The 18,577-nt window shown below is 41.5% G+C and overlaps 1 protein-coding gene and 2 long non-coding RNA genes across 4 annotated transcripts; 1 reads left to right on the top strand and 2 right to left on the bottom strand.

The window, feature by feature from the left end:
* Window positions 1-649: 649 nt before the first annotated feature.
* Window positions 650-1,466, top strand: LOC123052348 (uncharacterized). Its single transcript, XR_006424618.1, has 3 exons — window positions 650-865; window positions 964-1,051; window positions 1,253-1,466. It is a non-coding gene; the product is annotated as an uncharacterized lncRNA (long non-coding RNA).
* Window positions 1,467-2,787: 1,321 nt separating this feature from the next.
* Window positions 2,788-4,111, bottom strand: LOC123052347 (uncharacterized). The gene is made up of 2 exons (XR_006424617.1): window positions 3,514-4,111; window positions 2,788-3,239 (listed from the first exon to the last, which is right to left on the bottom strand). It is a non-coding gene; the product is annotated as an uncharacterized lncRNA (long non-coding RNA).
* Window positions 4,112-13,069: 8,958 nt separating this feature from the next.
* On the bottom strand, window positions 13,070-18,359 carry LOC123052346 (vacuole membrane protein KMS2). Of its 2 annotated transcripts, XM_044475487.1 has the most exons (9): window positions 18,000-18,358; window positions 17,431-17,494; window positions 16,764-16,975; window positions 16,301-16,379; window positions 15,901-16,188; window positions 14,904-15,058; window positions 14,488-14,604; window positions 14,161-14,346; window positions 13,070-13,666 (listed from the first exon to the last, which is right to left on the bottom strand). In XM_044475487.1, the coding sequence occupies exons 2-9, from the start codon at window positions 17,444-17,446 to the stop codon at window positions 13,472-13,474; spliced, it is 1,248 nt and encodes a 415-aa protein (XP_044331422.1). In that variant the 5' UTR covers window positions 17,447-17,494; window positions 18,000-18,358; the 3' UTR covers window positions 13,070-13,471. The 2 variants fall into 2 exon arrangements, with proteins under 2 accessions (XP_044331422.1, XP_044331421.1); XM_044475486.1 differs by lacking the exon at window positions 17,431-17,494 and having other exon boundaries at window positions 18,000-18,359.
* Between the last annotated feature and the right edge of the window lie 218 nt (window positions 18,360-18,577).

Below are 18,577 nucleotides of genomic sequence, written 5' to 3'. Positions count from 1 at the left end.
TAATTAGACAATGGCATTCTTATTAAGTAGACCACAACATATTCAACTTAGGTAGCATGGCATTTTTATTTCTATAGAGCATGGCATTTTTATCATTTAGACCATGGTAGTTTTAGTTTGGTAAGTTTGGTATATGGTTGTGCGTGTTTTGGTTACTGATGTTGATTTGATATATTTGGCCCCCGTTCGAAAAAGCTTGTCCATCAAATAGATATATCTAGCACCAAATTAGTGTTAGATACATCCATTTGAGGAACAAGCTTCAGACAAACTTTTTTGGATGGAGGAAGTATGTGTAGATGCACTATATTTGAGAAGTCCAGCTGCATGATTGATATGTGTATGGGTGTTGGATGACGGACCATCATTCACTAACTCTTTTTTAACAGTATAAGAGACAATAAAGATTTAGTACTAGCCAAAATAATGTAAACGCTAAATGGTGACAAAACACAAAGTTCCCCGGAGGTCGCTACAGAAAAATTGGCACATTTTTCAGTACACGAGTCGAAATTGACCATCGACTGGAGTACTGTTGGGGTGTGTTTAGTTCCAGGCACCAAGCGGAACCTAACGGGTCGGACCCGTTCCTACGCATCGTTCTGGCGTTTAGTCCACAGCTGGGATGGAACCTGCTCGTTCCCACCGACCGAATATTCGGCTGAGATCCGGAACCAAGTGATACCTCCAAATCGAAGGAATTACATGGAACCGGTCGTTCTCTCTTTCTCCTCTCCCGCGACCCCTTGTCTCGCCGTCTGGTGCGCCGCCGCCCCCTCGTCTCAGCCCCTCCCTCTCCGGTACACCGCCCCCTCGTCTCGCCGTCTAGTGCGCCGCCGCACCTCGTCTGGGCCCTCCCTCTCCGGTAGGCCGCCTGCCCCTCGTCTCGTTATGTGCCTCCACTGGATCTGCGTCGTCGCCGGCTCACGTATCTATTTCTGTGTCGATCTGCATCACAAAAAGGGGAAGAAGAGGAGCACGTGCAGCCGGCGAGCAGCTGCGTGGCTGCAGTCATGCAACGGGTTGCAGCGGGGCTACATCAACGGCAGAGGTGAAGATGTCCTCCTCCCTCCTCCTTGTATGGCACTCGCGTTAGTTTTCTGATTAAAGTTTGGTGTTCTATGCTGTTCAAACTAGCTACATGGAAGCAATCAAGCAAAAGGAGGGAGTTAAATAACAATAAGAAGCAAACTTAGTATGTGCGTGCTCGAGTCTATTTTGTTAACAACTGTACATCTTTACATCTTTTCAGGGTCGCCCAGCACCTGGATTTGCACCTGATTTCGATCAAGAGAGTGCTAACCTCGCTTCAGGAGGGCCAATTGTTCAGAATGTAACCATACTTTTTGGCGAATGAACTTGCCATCTTACGAAATTGTGTTCTATGTGATGTAATACATATATCATGCTTGTGAATATATACTGTTATATTGTTTTTTTTAAATACAAATGAAATGTTGCCGAAATTTTGAATTTTTGTTATTCCATCTTTCATTCCATGCTTCCGAACCAAACACAAGAACAGAACCATTCCATTCTACCTTTTACTCGTACCAAACACAAGAACGGAACTGACCCGTTCCTCTGGAATGGAACCATTCCATTCCATGACAGTTGGTTCCTCAACCAAACACACCCTTGACCACCGGGCAAGCTGGACGATACTCGGTTCCGAAGTCAGACAGTAAAAGCGGTTACTCCTGCAAAGCGGCAGGTTAACCGCGTCAGATCATGCGGCATAACCGCGCGTTTAACCAGGAGATTCTTCTTCCCCGAGGAAAAAAAAACCCAGGAGATTCTCCACGGGCACGGAGCAGGCGTGGTCGCGGTGCACCATGGGCTGTCGTGCACCACAGGGCGAGAGAAAAAGGGCGCGCGGTGCGGATGTGGCGGGGCCCGCGCCGAGGATAAGCCCCCTTTTTTCCGTGACAAGCACGAAGAGCGAGCGAGGGATAGAGGAAAAGAAGGAGCACGGGGCCCGCGGCGCGTACTTTTCGCTGCCCGCCGGCCAGTGACATGCGGGCCCGACGCCGTGCTGGCGCGGGCCCCGCGCGTCAGTTTCCGCCCTTCTCTCTCGGGCTTTCCGTCCGCGGTGGGGGCCTGGTGCGGTTCGGGGGCGGGAAAAGCGTGTGGGCGGCGGGGACCACACGCCGCTCACGTGAGCCCCGGATCTTGCTGGGCAAGCCGAGCACGTGGTCGTAGCCTCGCGCAGGATCCTCTGCGGCAGCGCCGCGTAGGGTTGTTGATGCTGCCGCCGCTAGGCTGGTCCATCCAGCTGCACCGCACCTGGTCCACGGCCTCCTCCGGCCAGTGACAAGCGTGGTGGGTCCCGCCCAGACCGGACGTCCCTCGTCCGTGCGGTGCGATGCCCCGTCCAGATTCCAGCGAGAGGTCTCCGTCGACTACGTGTGAGTCGCGTAGGCGATGAGATATATACCACGGGGTACGTACTACTACTTCTGTACGAACATGGCAATGACTGTCGCCGAGCCGAGCAGTGGGCTGAGAACGTATGTAAATCCACTTGTATGGAGAATGGTACACCGTACGCGACTCTGGCGTTGTTCTTAGGTAAGCATGCCGCGTCCATCTCACTTTTGCCGAGGTTGGCATGGCAGGTCGCTTGTCACTTCATGGTGGAAAAACACTTTTGAGTCTTTGATGAGGCACGTACTATAAGTATGTGTCAATGTCATGGTCACCGTGCTTTTCGTACCAATAATGCATAGATAACACGAAATTATCCCGGGCCCAGCAGGCCTCTTTACTTAATCTATTAACAAATTATTAAAATAATAAAGAAATCGACCTCGAAGAGTTCTTTAATAGCAACAGGTCAAGATCCAAAACTTCACAATGCAGCAAGCAGCGGCAGCTTGGAAAAGCCAAAACAGTCGGCATAGAAAGGAGACAAGCGCAAGCAAGCAATGTACATGTAGTACGGCCGGCACACTCCGGATAGATAAGCATGATGTGTTCCCGTCCGTCCTTGTTGAACGATTCCGAGCATGAATGACATGGACGGAACCGCACCACGCAGGCTGTGTCCAAGCATATGCAGATACAGACCCTGCGTCACGGTCGACCTAGAACGGTGCGCCCTGGCTCGAACTCTGCGACGACCAATCCCGCGCCATGCCGGCCAGACGCCGCGCCGGTTCACATCTCATCAAAGTCCTCACGTCATCATGCTAGTACCGCCGAGGCCGACGAAGCAGCAGTGGGCACCCCGCCCTGCCCTGCGAAATATCGAAGCAGAGTAGGAGGACCAGTAGTACTTGCTCAGCAGCAAAATCCCAACACACAAAGAGAGAGAGAGAGGGGGGGGGGGGGGAATCCAGACGGTCGCCGCATTGCATTGCGTCGCGCTCCGGCTCAGGCCCTGGCACGCTGGCTCCCTTTCCCGTTGACCCGCGGGAAGCTCTCGCCTGAGCTCAGGCATGACGCCAGGGCAGTCGCGGAGTCCCAAGGCCAAGCACTGATTGAACCGCAAGGCGAGCGACGCCGACGTACCTCACACTCCAACAGCGAGCACCAAGGCGCCCCGCGCCCCCGCCCCCGCCTCCTCCGCGGCCACCGTCTCCGACTCGGCTCGCCGGCGAAATCTCGCGTGTCGCCACCTTGCTACACACCGGCAGCAGCCTTCCAATCCGGGAGACGAGACGACCAGCCGGGCGGCGATGAGCAGAGGACCTACCTGGGCTCCATGGGGAGCGAGGCAGATCGAGAGGGGCGCGCGCGCGCGTTTGCGCTCGCCACCGCGTGGGTTTTATAATGCCGCTCCTGTTGCCATCAGCTTCCACCGATTTTTCCATTGTGCGCGTATTTAAAGGGGTAGATGTGCTGCTCGCTCGCACAGCCAGATCAATTGTATACTCTGTGGCGGACGGAGTATTTTAAGGGTTGCGGATCGCGTGGGCGCACCACCACCCCCTGGACTTTCTCTAGTGATGATCTTTGAACGCCACCAAAGGTGCTTGGACCTTTTCAATCGATTAATCTAGTTTTGGAGCGAGTACCTAAGCATGATTTTTCTATCTTGGTAGAATTGCATGCATATGCATGATGATGGTGATTAGTTGTAAGGGCTTAGTCACTAGCCCTCTGAAAAATATTGTTAATAACCTGTCATCGAACAGTATAAAAAACGTCGCATCTTTCCAGAATACACATCCTACCTGGAGTAGTTCATTTCGCTCACGGGAAACAGTATAAGTAATTTCAATTTTACTAATATCACTATCCATATAAACTTTATGTCAAATCACCATCACCTGTATTGTCAAAGTTGCACCCATTGGGATCATTTATTACTTTGAGGGACAGTGTGTGGAGGAAGCATGTGAAAATACATTTGTTAAGTTATACCGATCTGCATATATGCATGGATGTAAAAAAATGACATCAGTAATGCTACTAATAATAATGATATTTTATATTGTCATCCACATGAGTAGGATCTGGAAAATTTGCTGGTCCACACTCTAGCCACATGTCCAGCTCACATGACAAGGACATATACCAGTCCACGTCGCAACAGAAAAGGGAAACTTGTCTAACATATTGCAGTCCATTCACAATCGCATTCATCAGTTGGTCCAACACCCTAACCCCGATAGATAACATATCATTTGGGTAGGCTGATGACCTTTCCACCCTCTCACGACAGAGGACTGGCAAGCCAAGCCACGCATTAGTCTATAGACAGTCTCTTGATTATTTGACCACATGCATCGCATCGCCTAAGCAATGACCAAAGATGATGATGATGGCTTGTATTTGTGCGCCCTGCACTTTGTCCCTTCTTAAATCAGTCACTAGCTTGCTTGCCTGCCCTTTTTCGTTGTGATTGTCTTTGATCACTCCGCTATTCCCCCTTTCCTTTTTCCTTCTCTGGAGGCTAGGTGCCATTCTAGACGAGACTGGCCACTAGATGTCCTACTAATATTGATTTTTTTTCGATAAAGAACATTACATTGAATTGATATATCGAGGCGATACAACCGCATTCAAAGAATACCCGGTCTCTGCATAATAGTGATGTACACAACCAACAAATCCAACGCAACCAAAAATAAGCGTCGTATTACAACAATAATAAATCAGTGTAGTTCCAGCGTGTGTAAGATGCTAATTTTTTTTAAATAGTACATTTTTTAAATTAATTTTCATAAATATTACGTTGGGTAAATTTTTTTCAAAAATAATACACCGTCGGCCTGGCCTAGTCGGCCACAGCAGGCCGATTGGACTCCAGTCGGCCTACAGCTGGCCGACTGGCCCCTGTCGGCCCACTGTGGGCTGATTGGGTCCTGTCGGCCCACTGTGGGCCGACTGGAGCTAATTAGCTCGCTGTGGGCTAATTGTTTTTGCAAAAAAATAGGCATAAAAAATATGTTTAAAAAATGTTAATTATGTAATTCAAAAATGTTAAACATGTATAAAAAATGTTCCTGGTGTATACAAAAAATGTACAATATATATGCAAAAAAGTTGACATAAAAAATATGTTTTAAAAAGTGTTAAGCATGTATTTAAAGTTGTTAAATGTGTGTATAAAAAATGTTCCTTATTTATACAAAAAATATAGATTGTGTATCAAAAAAGTTGACACCAAAAAAATATGTTTGAAAAGTTGACATTTTTTCAAATACATGATTAAAAATTGTTAAATGTGTGTATAAAAAATGTATCTTATCTATTAAAAAAATATAGAATGTGTATGAAAAAAAAATGACACCAAAAAAATATGTTTGAAAAAAATGTTCCAGTTCCATACAAAAAGAGCAACCAATCATACTTAGATCCGTGATGCTCCCATACCGGATCCGGAGCTGGAACATTTTTTTATACACGTTTAACCTTTCATTCCAATACATGAAACTTTTTGTGTACTCGTTGAACATTTTTTCAAATACATGATTAACATTTTTTTCAAACATATTTTTTTAGTGTCAACTTTTTTTCATACACATTCTATATTTTTTGTATAGATAAGGAACATTTTTTCAAATACATGATTAACATTTTTTTCAAACATATTTTTTTGGTGTCAACTTTTTTTCATATACATTCTATATTTTTTGTATAAATAAGGAACATTTTTTATACACACATTTAACAATTTTTAAATACATGCTTAACACTTTTTAAAACATATTTTTTATGTCAACTTTTTTGCATATATATTGTACATTTTTTGTATACATCAGGAACATTTTTTATACACGTTTAACATTTTTTAATTACATAATTAATATTTTTTTAAACATATATTTTTTATGCCTATTTTTTTTGCAAAAACAATTAGCCCACAGCGAGCCAATTAGCTCCAGTCGGCCTACAGCTGGCCGACAGGGGCCAGTCAGCCAGCTGTAGGCCGACTGGAGTCCAATCGGCCTGCTGTGGGCCGACTAGGCCCAGTCGGCCTGCAGCGGGCCGACGGTGTATTATTTTTTTAAAAAAATTATCCAGCATAATATTTATGAAAATTAATAAAAAAGTATTATTTAAAAAAAATAGCGTGTAAGATCCCATGCGGAGATTACACTAATATTGATGGTATCTAATACCAAATAAATATAGTATTCCTTTCAATCCTTATTAGTTGTCGCTGAAACGGATGTATCTAGAACAGATCGGAGGAAGTATCAAAATTTATTTCATAATGGATCTACTAATATCATTGTAGCATTGTGGATGCTCTCTCTCTCTCTCTCTCTCTCTCTCTCTCTCTCTCTCTCTCTCTCTCTCTCTCTCTTCTATGAAGTGTCTAGGCTGTCCGCACTAACATATGAGGACGATTTGGAGACCTTGGTCGAAGATGCTATAAACCCAGATGGTGGTCACTAAGATAAAAGTAATGCTTATCATAGTGGTGATTAATTAATAATTGCATCGATGAAGACAAAAAAAGTATGCTGAACTATTGTAAGTAATTTACACTATTAGAAATTCTCGAAAAAAATTGCACGATTAGGACAACGCTAAAGCATAAGGAGTAGCGAATCAACCTGTGGTTGTTTGGTTAAGAGGACAGTGGTATCCTCAACCCACTACGGTTCAAATCCCGATGCTCGTATTTTTCTGGATATATTTCAGGATTTCTGGCGATACCCGTTAGGGTCACGTACGCGGCTGCGTCTCTATCATAATCATATTCTACTACTGCTCGCCATGTCTCTTGTTCGTACCGGAGTAGCTTTTCTTAGTAGTTTTCATACCCTAGATTTCTGTTATGGTACTGTTCGTACCTAGCTAATGGTACAATGATTCCCCCATAGAATATGGTTTACCAATTCCACTAGCTAACCGCTTATTTCGATCGTTTTTTCTGCATACTCGAGAAGAAAAAAGCAGATTCCTACCTATTAACTTAACACGAATATAAGAGAGCGATTGTTCAAGAAATGATTATAACGCTGACCAGCTATCTGCTGACCACTTAAAATGTTGATTGTTGGACGAAACTCTGCTTGGAAGATCTGCTGTTTCAAACAGACCTTTATTGAAAACCAGAGATTTTAGTTAATTTCTTCTCAGTTATTCTTGAAATTTTATAGGTTAAAATAAGTAACTATCAAAACAGACTATATATTTAGTTACTACTACCCCATCTTTGGTCTTTAGGAGTTCAAAAAAGTAGTATCACGATGTGATGTGCACTCATAATCCTACATGTTTGATTTTGTGTCAAAGTTTGTTTGATTGCACCACATGAAAAACAAAAGGTTCTTTTCAAGAGGTTGAAATGGGTAATTGTTTTGAAATATATTACAAAACAATCCATAGAAAAAATTCTTTTACAAATCATTCTATCGACGTACGAAAATTTTCCAAGGAATAATCCTCCAAGTTTCTATGAAAATCGTTTGAATCAAAGTGACCCCTCCGTATGAGGCTAATCAAGAACAACCTCGCTATAACAAGGATAATAATAAACAAATATTTTAACTTTGATCTGAGGAATACCACAATGAGATATTAATACATTAGTTTTTGCGAGGTTACTACAACATAGTTTTCCATCTTGTATTTTGCGTCTCTAAGTAGTTGCAGATTAGATAATGTTGACCTAGGTGCATAGATTGATTCATATCGATTTGGTATTTGACTCTAACTAGGTGCATAGTTTAGTCCAACTTGCTGCCCATTCGACTTGATTGTATACTCATCGCTAGTTATTTGATCTTTTCGGAACTCTGCAACTTTCATTTTCCTAAGCGAATTAACAAATGTAGTTCAGATAGCTGCCATTTAGACTTTGATTTTGTTTTTTTGGAGTGCTACATTCATTTTTCAGATAAGTAAAAATGTCAAATCTAATTTTAGCCGATCTGTTCAATCTCCACCAGTTAAAATTGTAGCACTAATTACAGTGAATGAAACTGCACATGCATACGCTGATGTGCACTGTGCATTATACTTGAAGTTAATATTTGAAGCATAGATGTGTAAAATATCAAAAGACTAAATATGGTTTTTAATATTTTAAATGCAAACTAACTAAAGCAAATATAATCGCAGATTTCTAAATTATCATTACTTTGTTAAGTCTCTTATAAATATGTGCAATTTTGTTAGCTATAACCAAATCAGTGCAGTAGATGGCATGTTTTTCTTCACTATATACCCTCTACTTTGACACGGATTACCCTATTTAGCAAATGTTTTGCTAGCTTTTACACCATTTAAAATAGTGGGAGTGATCTACAAAATAGGTCCCAACAGTCAGGTACACCTGGCGGTGAAATGTTTGAGTCGGACCTGCCTAGACAGTGCCAACCCTCGCAACACCCTTGACTTTTGTGCCATTGGTTCTCCTCATATGCACGTGGTTGGGTTAGGATTTTGGCAGAGGTGGTGCCGACAGAGTGACGATGATGACGTGGCGTCATAAGAAACGGTGGTGGGTGCGGAGCTGGTTCGAGGTGGTGGTGGCTCTGGTGCTTCGCAGAGGAGGAAGAGGAGAGTCACACGGTGAGGACGAAACATCTAGCAAAAGAGGAAGTTGAATGGGGGGCGTTGTCCATGGCCTCCTTCTACTCCTAGGAAGGAGAAATGTCAAGGAGCACATTCATTACCGCACAAACAATTTCTTCCTCATAGCTCAACTGTTCTTGCCATCATCTCAAATTCTCCTAGTCTACCCCTGAAATTGTTCTTTGCTTTAAGTTGTGGACAACTCCTCCAATTGGTCTGTTGGCAGACAAAGCGCCGATAGAATTATTTCTAGTGCGATGAAAATCCTTAAACATATATGGTGAAGCGAAATGAGGCGAAAGCAATCAATAGGGAGCAGCTTTGACATGAAGAAGGAACCCACCAAAATGAAGCAGTCCATATGCGCGACTGACAACCATGAGAATCAAATTGTTTCTGGCTGACTCATTCAACCGATTAAGGCACGGAGAAAATCCTAGGAGGAGAACCACGATGTGACAAACTATGTACTTGATAGCTGAGAGCCCACCTAGCAAATTGCTCTAGAAAACTAGGGTTAAAAACAGGCAAAAGTTTTGTTAAATGAGGTAATCTGGATGAGAAGTTGTTAAATGGACAATTAGTGTACAAAATTTTCAAAGTAAGAGATATAAACTAAATTCACTCTCTTATCAATAGATGCACTGTATACAAGGAGGGGAGTTTTACTCATCTAATTTTACAAACTTGCATACCGTAAAAACGTGTAGGATGGCATACAAAAGGAAGACTAATTGCTATAAAAATGAAATGAAGAGGTAATAGTTGTAATGATGATGATGATACCCATGGAACCTCAAATTCAAAGTGCAGACAAATGTTGTGTCTTGTACTAGTAATTAACCAGCTAGACTTGCCGACTTAGCAAAAATAACTTGCTTTTTTTTAGTTTCACTTTCTTTTTGAGTTGGTGGAACTTGCTTTGTTGATATAGAAAGAGCTAGTGAATGAGAGTTGGTTTCTAGGATCTACTAGCTGTTTGGGCTTATTGGCCCACCACAATTTATATAGATGTCAAATCTACTGATATCTGGCCCACATTAGCCATTCATCAAACATTCATTACTTTTCTTGTCCAAAATAAAACCATTACTTTTGGATGATTTGTTCGTATTATAATATGGCAACTTGCATTATTCCGAAATGTGCTGCCACTACATCCTATAGGGCTAGTGAGGGGGAAGGTACTAGTATAAAGCCAGAAAGGCTGAAAACATGATAATGAGGTCTATCAAAAGAGATGCCCAAATGCTTGAAAGCTTCTTTCTTGTCCAGTTTGTTTACACTACTAGCAAGATGCCCATGCGTTGCACGGAAAATCAAGATGCATTTGTATGAGTACTTTATGTTGTGGGAGAAAAGGATGAACAAGAGAAACCCTTATTTGCAAATGTGGAGAGAGGTGTGGGTATCTTTTTACAAAATTGCCATAGTTTCGTTCCTATCCGTCAGATATAAATCGGACGGCCTATATTGCAGGATGGCAGGCACACAATCATCACCAACTCTGTTTTTTATAAGTGTAGAGATACTTGGGACTAAACTAATGGCAGGGGAGGCAACAATGTACGATGGCTCTTATATTTTTTGCGTTCTTTGTTTCCACTTTATTGGCCCCATCCGGCATATTATATGCCTGGGATCATGTCTCTAGGTTGAAAATTTCCTGAGCCCCAATGTGACCTGGACAAGCAAGCCAATGTTGCCACATCCCTCCAGAGGCTTGATCACACTAGCTGGCTCGCTGGCACATATAAAAAATACTGATATTTTAAAATTGCACGATCGATGCAAGATATCATCATGTTCACCACTAGATACAATATCTTGTGGTAGGGCCAATTGTATATTTATCTATGGCAAGTGCATGGGCTGGGATGCTTTGTTTGACTGGTGATACGTACAGATATAGCTATGAGCACACATCTGAACCATTGTATATAGGCAATATATGATCGGCTGATGGCCAGTTCCACATACATACAAGCATATTTAATCCAACCATTTGGTATGACAAGATTATCCTCAGCACTAAACAAATGCTCATGTTACCAATCTGTTATTATATCGGTATCATGGCGATTACTTTACGAGCAAGTACGTGGTAATGACTACCGATCCTAGACGTATTCTCATGGATATAAATATGATGGCTTGAAAGGGATCTAATAGAGGGTATATAAAATTAAGAGTGGCGTGGCAGGAAGTAGGGGAAGACTAGAATTGCTTGTCATTAGTGCCTAACAAAGTCAATAAAACTAGTATAGTGTAGCTCAAGAGAGAAGTTGGTGTCTATGAAGCTAATAGATAAATAAATAGTGGAGTAGTAATGAATATGCTTTGGCATGTTACCCCGGAATACCAACATTTCAGAGACTGAAAAATAACGAAGGGTGCGGCATTACCATCAAAAGTCTTTTGTTGTAACTCATGTTTAGTACTGAAATTTACAGAAAATGTACACCGTAATGATGCACCGATGGAAAATATATAGAGAGAGCAAGAGAGTAGATAACAGTGAAAGTTTTTGCTCCCCATGAGTTCAAGAAAAAGTTGAGCGCACCTGTTTTTTTCTGTGAAAGTATTTCAAATTATGCGCTAATAAGACAAGCGGCGAATTCGTAATACGAGAAGTATGCATACCCGAGCTTGAATATCTCTGATGAAAGTAGCACAAAGTAACATCAACAGTACAAAATATCCAAGAAACGCACAGCGAGTACTTCTCGCCAACATTTCTTGAGATGTGCAAACATATTCCCCCCTCCTGCTCATAGCCGCCGGGATCACATTGCTATTTTTCCGTTCCCAAAAAATGGATTCGATTATTTTTCTCTGGCTCGGATCCCCACAGAGAAGCCAAAAAAAATGGAGTACATTTCCTAGCACCACTGTTCTGATATGATGCCTGACCAGCTTGCAGTAGAATAGCAGCAGTGCTACCATATTCCGTTGGCTTTGCAGTCCGTAGCCTCCTACTAGCCGCCTATAGCTGGAAAGCTGATAGGATCGTAGCGGTAGATTTACGTTGCTGTAGCCAAGCATAGGGGGGCCAGTGGTAGGGCAGTGTAGGAAAATAGCATGCGCGTAGGATAGGTTCGGCCAGTGTATGTGCATTTACTTATCAGTTACTGCGCGCCAGTAGTAGCTTTCCGGATCTCTGGCTCAGGTGAGGCGATCTACTGGCTCTACTCCTAACTGTAATATAGTATCGAATAATGTAGTTTTAAACGATTTTATATACTGCCAACTATGCACTCCCGGCTGCAAAATGTAAAGGTGTATTTTAGCAGTTGAATATTTTAATTTTTGTTAAACAAATAATGCGGCCTACAGTTTAGAAGAAAAAAACATATATGCTATTTTTTTTTACATTAGCATATATTTGCTATATTATGCCAAAAGTTCAGTTTCAAAAAACAGTATGTAAAAGATAGGCTTGTGTTTTTAAGTAATTGAAGATGACCTAATGGATCCAATCAATTGTAGTACAGTATCTTTTATAAAGATCCTCCCCTGGAGCTTTCCCCATTCCTGCAGAATTGATGTCTGTTGCGAATGTAGAATTTTTATAAAGAATTTTGAAGGATTTTCGCAAGACTTATATTATGGAAAAGGATAAAAGGATCACCTTTTGTGCCAAACGCACTTCCTCCTCCCTGAACAATGGAAATACAAATTTAGGAGTAGGTGTTTAGTCACTAACACCTTACCTCAATGTCTCATAATTAAGCAACATGACGATTTTAGACAAACATAAACCTCGCACGCTGCAAGCCATTCGATGTGATTGACCCATGAGTGCACAGTCCAAACTCGCTCGAGCCTCCAGATAAGCACAACAAGACTGCACGGTTCCTCCCACCCTTTACCTCGTCAGCCAACGGTGACCTCACTGAAGAGTAAAGAGAGTAAAATGACAGCTGATAAAAAGACAGAAGTTTTTTTTTCTCTCCTGACATGCCATCTGGCATCTGCATTGACACTTGACAGGAACATGAATTTTCTCAACGCGTAGCCATCAGGAACAAATGGCGGATCTTGACAGATCATGACCAATGCGGAGACAAAAACGACAACATCAAGATGGTAGGCACAAACTTAATGCTTATTGTGCAATTCATGGCAATATCTTGGTTGCTATGTACAAGGCCAACATTACACTTGCGCACTAGTCGAACTTCCTGTTTTTTTTTTTTTTTTGACCGACGGACGGTGACTTCCTTTTTTCTCCTCTCTTTTTTGCTGACTTTCTACTAAGTAGATCAATAAGCAAGTGCTCCACGAGAATACAGACAGCGCTTCTTAATTTTGCAGTCATGCTGGCTTGATGGGGTGGGCTATATACACTGTATCAATGTGATTTCTTGGAGAAGATGCCAGCTATCCAGTAAATGACCAGATTTAGAATTCCCAAATCAGTATCATGCAGGAACTGATGGCATGAATATAAATTGAATATCTGTCTGGATGAAATGCCCTGGCTCGATTAATTTGATATTCCGGCAGCAGGTTCAGAAGCGGAACTCATTGTAGCTGATGACTTCATGCTGATCTCAAGCTCTTGTTGTTTCTTGAGATAACTCTGTGCCGTGGAAGTGATTATCTGAACGATGAAATTCACGACCATGAGCCACACCACGGTATTCCAGATCAAAGAGAACGACAGATTCCACTTCTTCCCCTGCACAAGGACAATTCAGATTTAGGGGAAATGGCAACTTTCTGGGAAAGCAGACGATAACATCAAGCTAAGCAAAAACAGCAGAGTAACCAAGAAAAGGAAACTTTATCATAATCATTGTTCCACTCCACTACTGCTGAAGTTATGTTACAATTGTCATCAATCATAACCATGTATCCAAGGCCTCTCATCAGTTCATCTACAACTAATCAATTGTGCAAACAACACCGAGGACTTGGTTAATTTGTCTGTTGGAAAATATATGAAAATACAAAACATTTCAACCAGATTATCGGCCGTAAGCCCGCGATTATCACTTACAGCATACTATTACATGATAAAATAGGACACTCATTTAAGTTATTAATAAATTAATTAAATTTCCTAAGAAATAAGCACATCAAAAGATGATAGAGATCATTTAAAGAAATAAAACATAAATAGTAGAATTTTAAATGCTCAAAACTATTTCGAAGCTTAGCAAAAACCGGTACCTTCGCAGCACTAGAAGCTGATGTAGCAACACTTGCCATTAAAAACTTATCCTTAGCTGTCTTCAACTTGGTGACTAAAGAGGGAAGGATGGATGATACTCCAGGGGAATTGCTAAACACCCATACAAGCCTTTCCTCCACCAATTCAAGAAGTTGGTTGTTGCAGAGAGTAATTACCAATGTTGTCTACATAAGTAATTTGTAAAATACGCTTAGGTCCATCAGAATAAAATTAATTAAAGAAATGAAATATGAATATGCAAATGTTGCAGTTAAAACTAAATGCTGTACACAGGAGGAACTGCACCAAGCTAGAAAGTAGCAAACCTGCATATAAACCTTGATAATGGCCTTCCCAATTAAAGTTGCCAGAAAGAACTTCCAGAAGGGGACGTTAAATTGTCCACACAAAATGCCAGCAAGATCAAACAGAGGGTTTGGCACCTAACAAAAGGAAAAGTTAGTCTCTAACTGTCATAGTTAACAATGAAGCAATAATATGCCAAAGATAACTTCTCTGCATTTGCAATAGCTCCACTGGTCACAAGGAAAGTCATGGTCACATTTCACATCCAATTTTTTATAGCAACTATAATTTGAGTGGGGAGAGAATGAGCTTCTCAAGAAATTTAAATGGAGTTCACCTAACAGCTTAAATTGTTAAGGAGCTACAAGGCAACTAGTATGGTGACCTAATCAAGCATGTATACAAGTAAATAAATGTCCACAAGAAAGAAACTAACCGAAGCAAGTAGCAGTATTGTAGGGAAGTTAAGATATTGTGAGTGAGACATAAGCCAGCGCTTGGCCCGCCGTAGAATTGATGATAGAAAACCTTCTTTTGAGATAGAAGCATCCAATTCTGCCAACTCCTCTACTTTTTGGCCTGACATGCTAGCTGTAGTTCATTTGTATTAACCTGAATCAGTTGCGTCAAGTAATTTTTCCTAATTAATTACATAAATTTAGAGCTATTTCAGTCTAAATTAAGCTAAAGTTGGTACAATAAAATGTTAGAAACATGGATTAACAGCATCAATTATTCTTCCAAAGAAATCACTAAGATCACGGATTGTTTAGCCTTAACTTATGCCAATCTTATATGGTCGCTTATTGTGGTCAAGATAGTCAAACTTATAAGCCAGATAAGTCAAACTTATCATATAGTTAGCCATAATCATTAAAAATGGGAACAAAAAAGATTGTCATTTAAACATAACTATAATAAAAGTAGCAAAGGAAGAACCACAAAAGGCTTAGTGGGAGCCTGGATGGAAGTAAAATGCATTCAAGATCTAACATCTGAACAGGACCATAAAACTGAATTTTATAACTACTCTGCTCTGCATACAGGGTAATTATATTTCTGATTGAAGGCTATACTGGAAGATGGAACAGAAATAAGCAACAATCAAATAAAAAAGTCAACGGTCATCACTAATCAAAGTCTGCTATATATGTTCGATCAATTTGTAATCGATCAAGAAGCTTCTTGCTAAGAGGATTATGCAGTTCTTTCTGACACACAATTACACATCAAAGTAACTATGTGATGTGTTCATGTAAGTTTAGACGTGGTGAGGCATTTATACATAATTTTAGGTGATTCACAACGACGCCCTCGAATAATAATTTGAAGAATAATGAAGTATAGCGTGATATGCTTAAGAAGGTATGAGCAAACATAGAACTATGCAAATTATGTTTGAGCTGGCAAGAGTAAAGCAGTACAAACATAACCTGCTCTAGAGATAAAATATGGAGGAAGCTCTCCAAGTGCAGTTCCAATGCCCCAAAGAACAGCTTCAAGATGAACTTCATGCAGTATTTTGCTGAATGGGATTGTTTCCTGATATATTGGAGGTCCAAACTCCAGACATTCTTTCTCCAACCATGAAGGCCTCCTTTTAAGAAGAATAGTGTCATAAGGAGCACTCTTTAAATCAACCCGGCCACACTGAACCGCTTTCATTGTGAAAAGGGCGATATGAGGCCCTAAATACAACACAAAGGTGTGCAAGCCAGAGCCTGCAAAAATAGCATGTATACTCTTAATGATAAATACTTAGTTGCTATGCTAACATTTTATTCAACAGATTAACCAATTTCACACACATATAAATTGAATTTTGGGTTTTACCTAATCCAATGGATGAAGCCACCCCTAGTATGACCCACCATAATCCAAATCTGGCATACCAAAGCAGTTCCTGCATATGCTGCATTGAAGACAGAATATAATGGTTTATCCATGCTGCAAGAGCGCACGCACCACAGACAGGGTACAAAAATGCTCCCACCCGCCTAGGTTTGAGTCTCACATCTACCTTAACCTCAAAAAGTGCAAATCTTACCCCTTCTCATTCAGAATAAATAGATACTGTGAAAGCATTGCTCTGTTAATTTCAGTAATTTCACCATTCAAAAGCAACATTTTCTTTCATGCATATCCAGAGACTGTGAAAGCATACCGCCACTCGATTCATCTAATTTGAAAGCATTGCTCTGTTAATTTGCATACTTGCAGTTCAATTCAGCATACCGCCACTCGATTCATCTAATTTGAAATACAGAAATGTGCTAAAACAGAAAGATGATGATACCTTCTCATGTGGGCCATCAGTTACCAAGAGAAGCACACAGGTAGCACCAAGCAACGGAACCAGGAACTTCAACCGAGAACCTTCTTTCAGAACACATGAACATGTGCTTCTTATACTCTGTCCAATGGCTAGCACAAATAATGCGAGTGTTTTGAATGGCTGTGATGTCAGCGTTAAACTCTCCAGGTCCAGGCGATGCTTATCGCGAAGGTCTGAAATATATGTTAAATCTATTACATCATCGACACACAGTCACAGAGTAGTCTTACTTTTATCTCATTTAAGATTTAAGATAACCAAGCTTTCAGAGAACTCTGATTTTATCTGATGTTACAATGAAGGTGGCATAGACTGAAGGATCCAATGGACGATGCATACCCCTAACATTGCCTTTTATAACAATTTTACCAATCGGGATTCCAAACATTGTGCTGTGCATGAAAATGAAAATTTGCAACTACCTTCCCTGACATAGATTGACCGCAATAAGTAGCATTTCTATCATATCCAAAATAACTCATACTAGAAAACTGAATTTATATTTGGGATTCCCAAAAGCACATCACAAGAGACATAAGGCAGAAAGAAAAATGCAAAAAATAGAACAATCACCCCTAGCGAATCTTTGCGGGTAGATATCGATGGAAAGTTATGGAGTAGAACTTACCTATAGCAAACGCCATCTGCCCTAAAACCAAACGAATTCCAATTCAATTATCAAGTTTCTTCAACTGTAACTTTCCAAAAGTGGAGTAAATAATTCAATAACAGTTGAAAGGTAAACCTCCAGCGTAAATGGCGATCAACTAAGACGAACAGGATCGTTATTCTACCTCCAACAGAAACAAAGATGAAGGAGAACAAAGTTATACAAGAAACAGCTCAACCGGTGTTCTAATTCATGAAGCAGTGAATCACTATACTCGCCTCAAACGAGAATAGAAAATGACCACTAACTTGTACGTGAAGAAAACAAAATGCTCCAATTTTCCAGGAAAACCTCAGTGACACGCATTCGCAGCCCCATATCGCACAAGAAGATATGACAAATATGACGCCTTCGACAACCACAAGAATCTCGAAAAAACCAACCATGAACGCCTAGGACCTTACATGATTCTAATTTCTAAGGTTCGAAAGCCCAAAGACCCCCTAGAACCACAGACGTCTCCAGGAACAGAGCGAGATCAAAGTAACGACGCGATAACAACCCAAGCCCGGCATCGGCCCACTCACCGGACATGGCCTGATCCTCGCCGACGGCGGTGTGCTCCATCATGAACCCGGGGCTTCCCCTCTGCCGCGGTAGATCTGAGCGGCACCGGCCGGAGCAGGCCGCCACGGCTACTCAAACCAAGGGAAGAAAGAGAAGGTGCGAGCTCTGCAGCTCGTTTGGCGGTTGGCGCGGAAACGCCTGGCCGCTTCTTCTAGGGTCCGGCGGCGAGGCGGGGTCACGAACTCGGCGAGTCGGAGGATACAGACGGAATCGCTCCCTTCTTTTCTCCTGGAAAGCTGGATGCTTTTGAGTAGAAGTAGATGAAAACAAAGCTTCCTCTGTTTTGTTGCGTGCTCAGGCTTTGTGGTTTTACCAGGTCGGAGACAAACGCATTGCTTTGCCTTTGCCAAGGCGTTTATCTTTCCTTTTTCTTAGGGAAGGCGTTTTTGCTTCTTCATTCATGTAGTTTGGTCTTCAGTAAAATAAGGGAAATATAATGTCTAATGTAGAGGGTTTCAATTTTTGTAGTCAGTACTGGGTATTTATTTCGCACAAGCTAATTTCTCCTTTTTCCCAAGAAAGAAACTGTCGGTTATGA

Source organism: Triticum aestivum, chromosome 2D (genome assembly GCF_018294505.1).
Source record: "Triticum aestivum cultivar Chinese Spring chromosome 2D, IWGSC CS RefSeq v2.1, whole genome shotgun sequence".
NCBI classification, from domain to species: Eukaryota; Viridiplantae; Streptophyta; class Magnoliopsida; order Poales; family Poaceae; genus Triticum; species Triticum aestivum.
The sequence above is the reverse complement of the archived record's forward strand: the minus strand, read 5'-3'. Positions and strand labels throughout refer to the sequence as shown.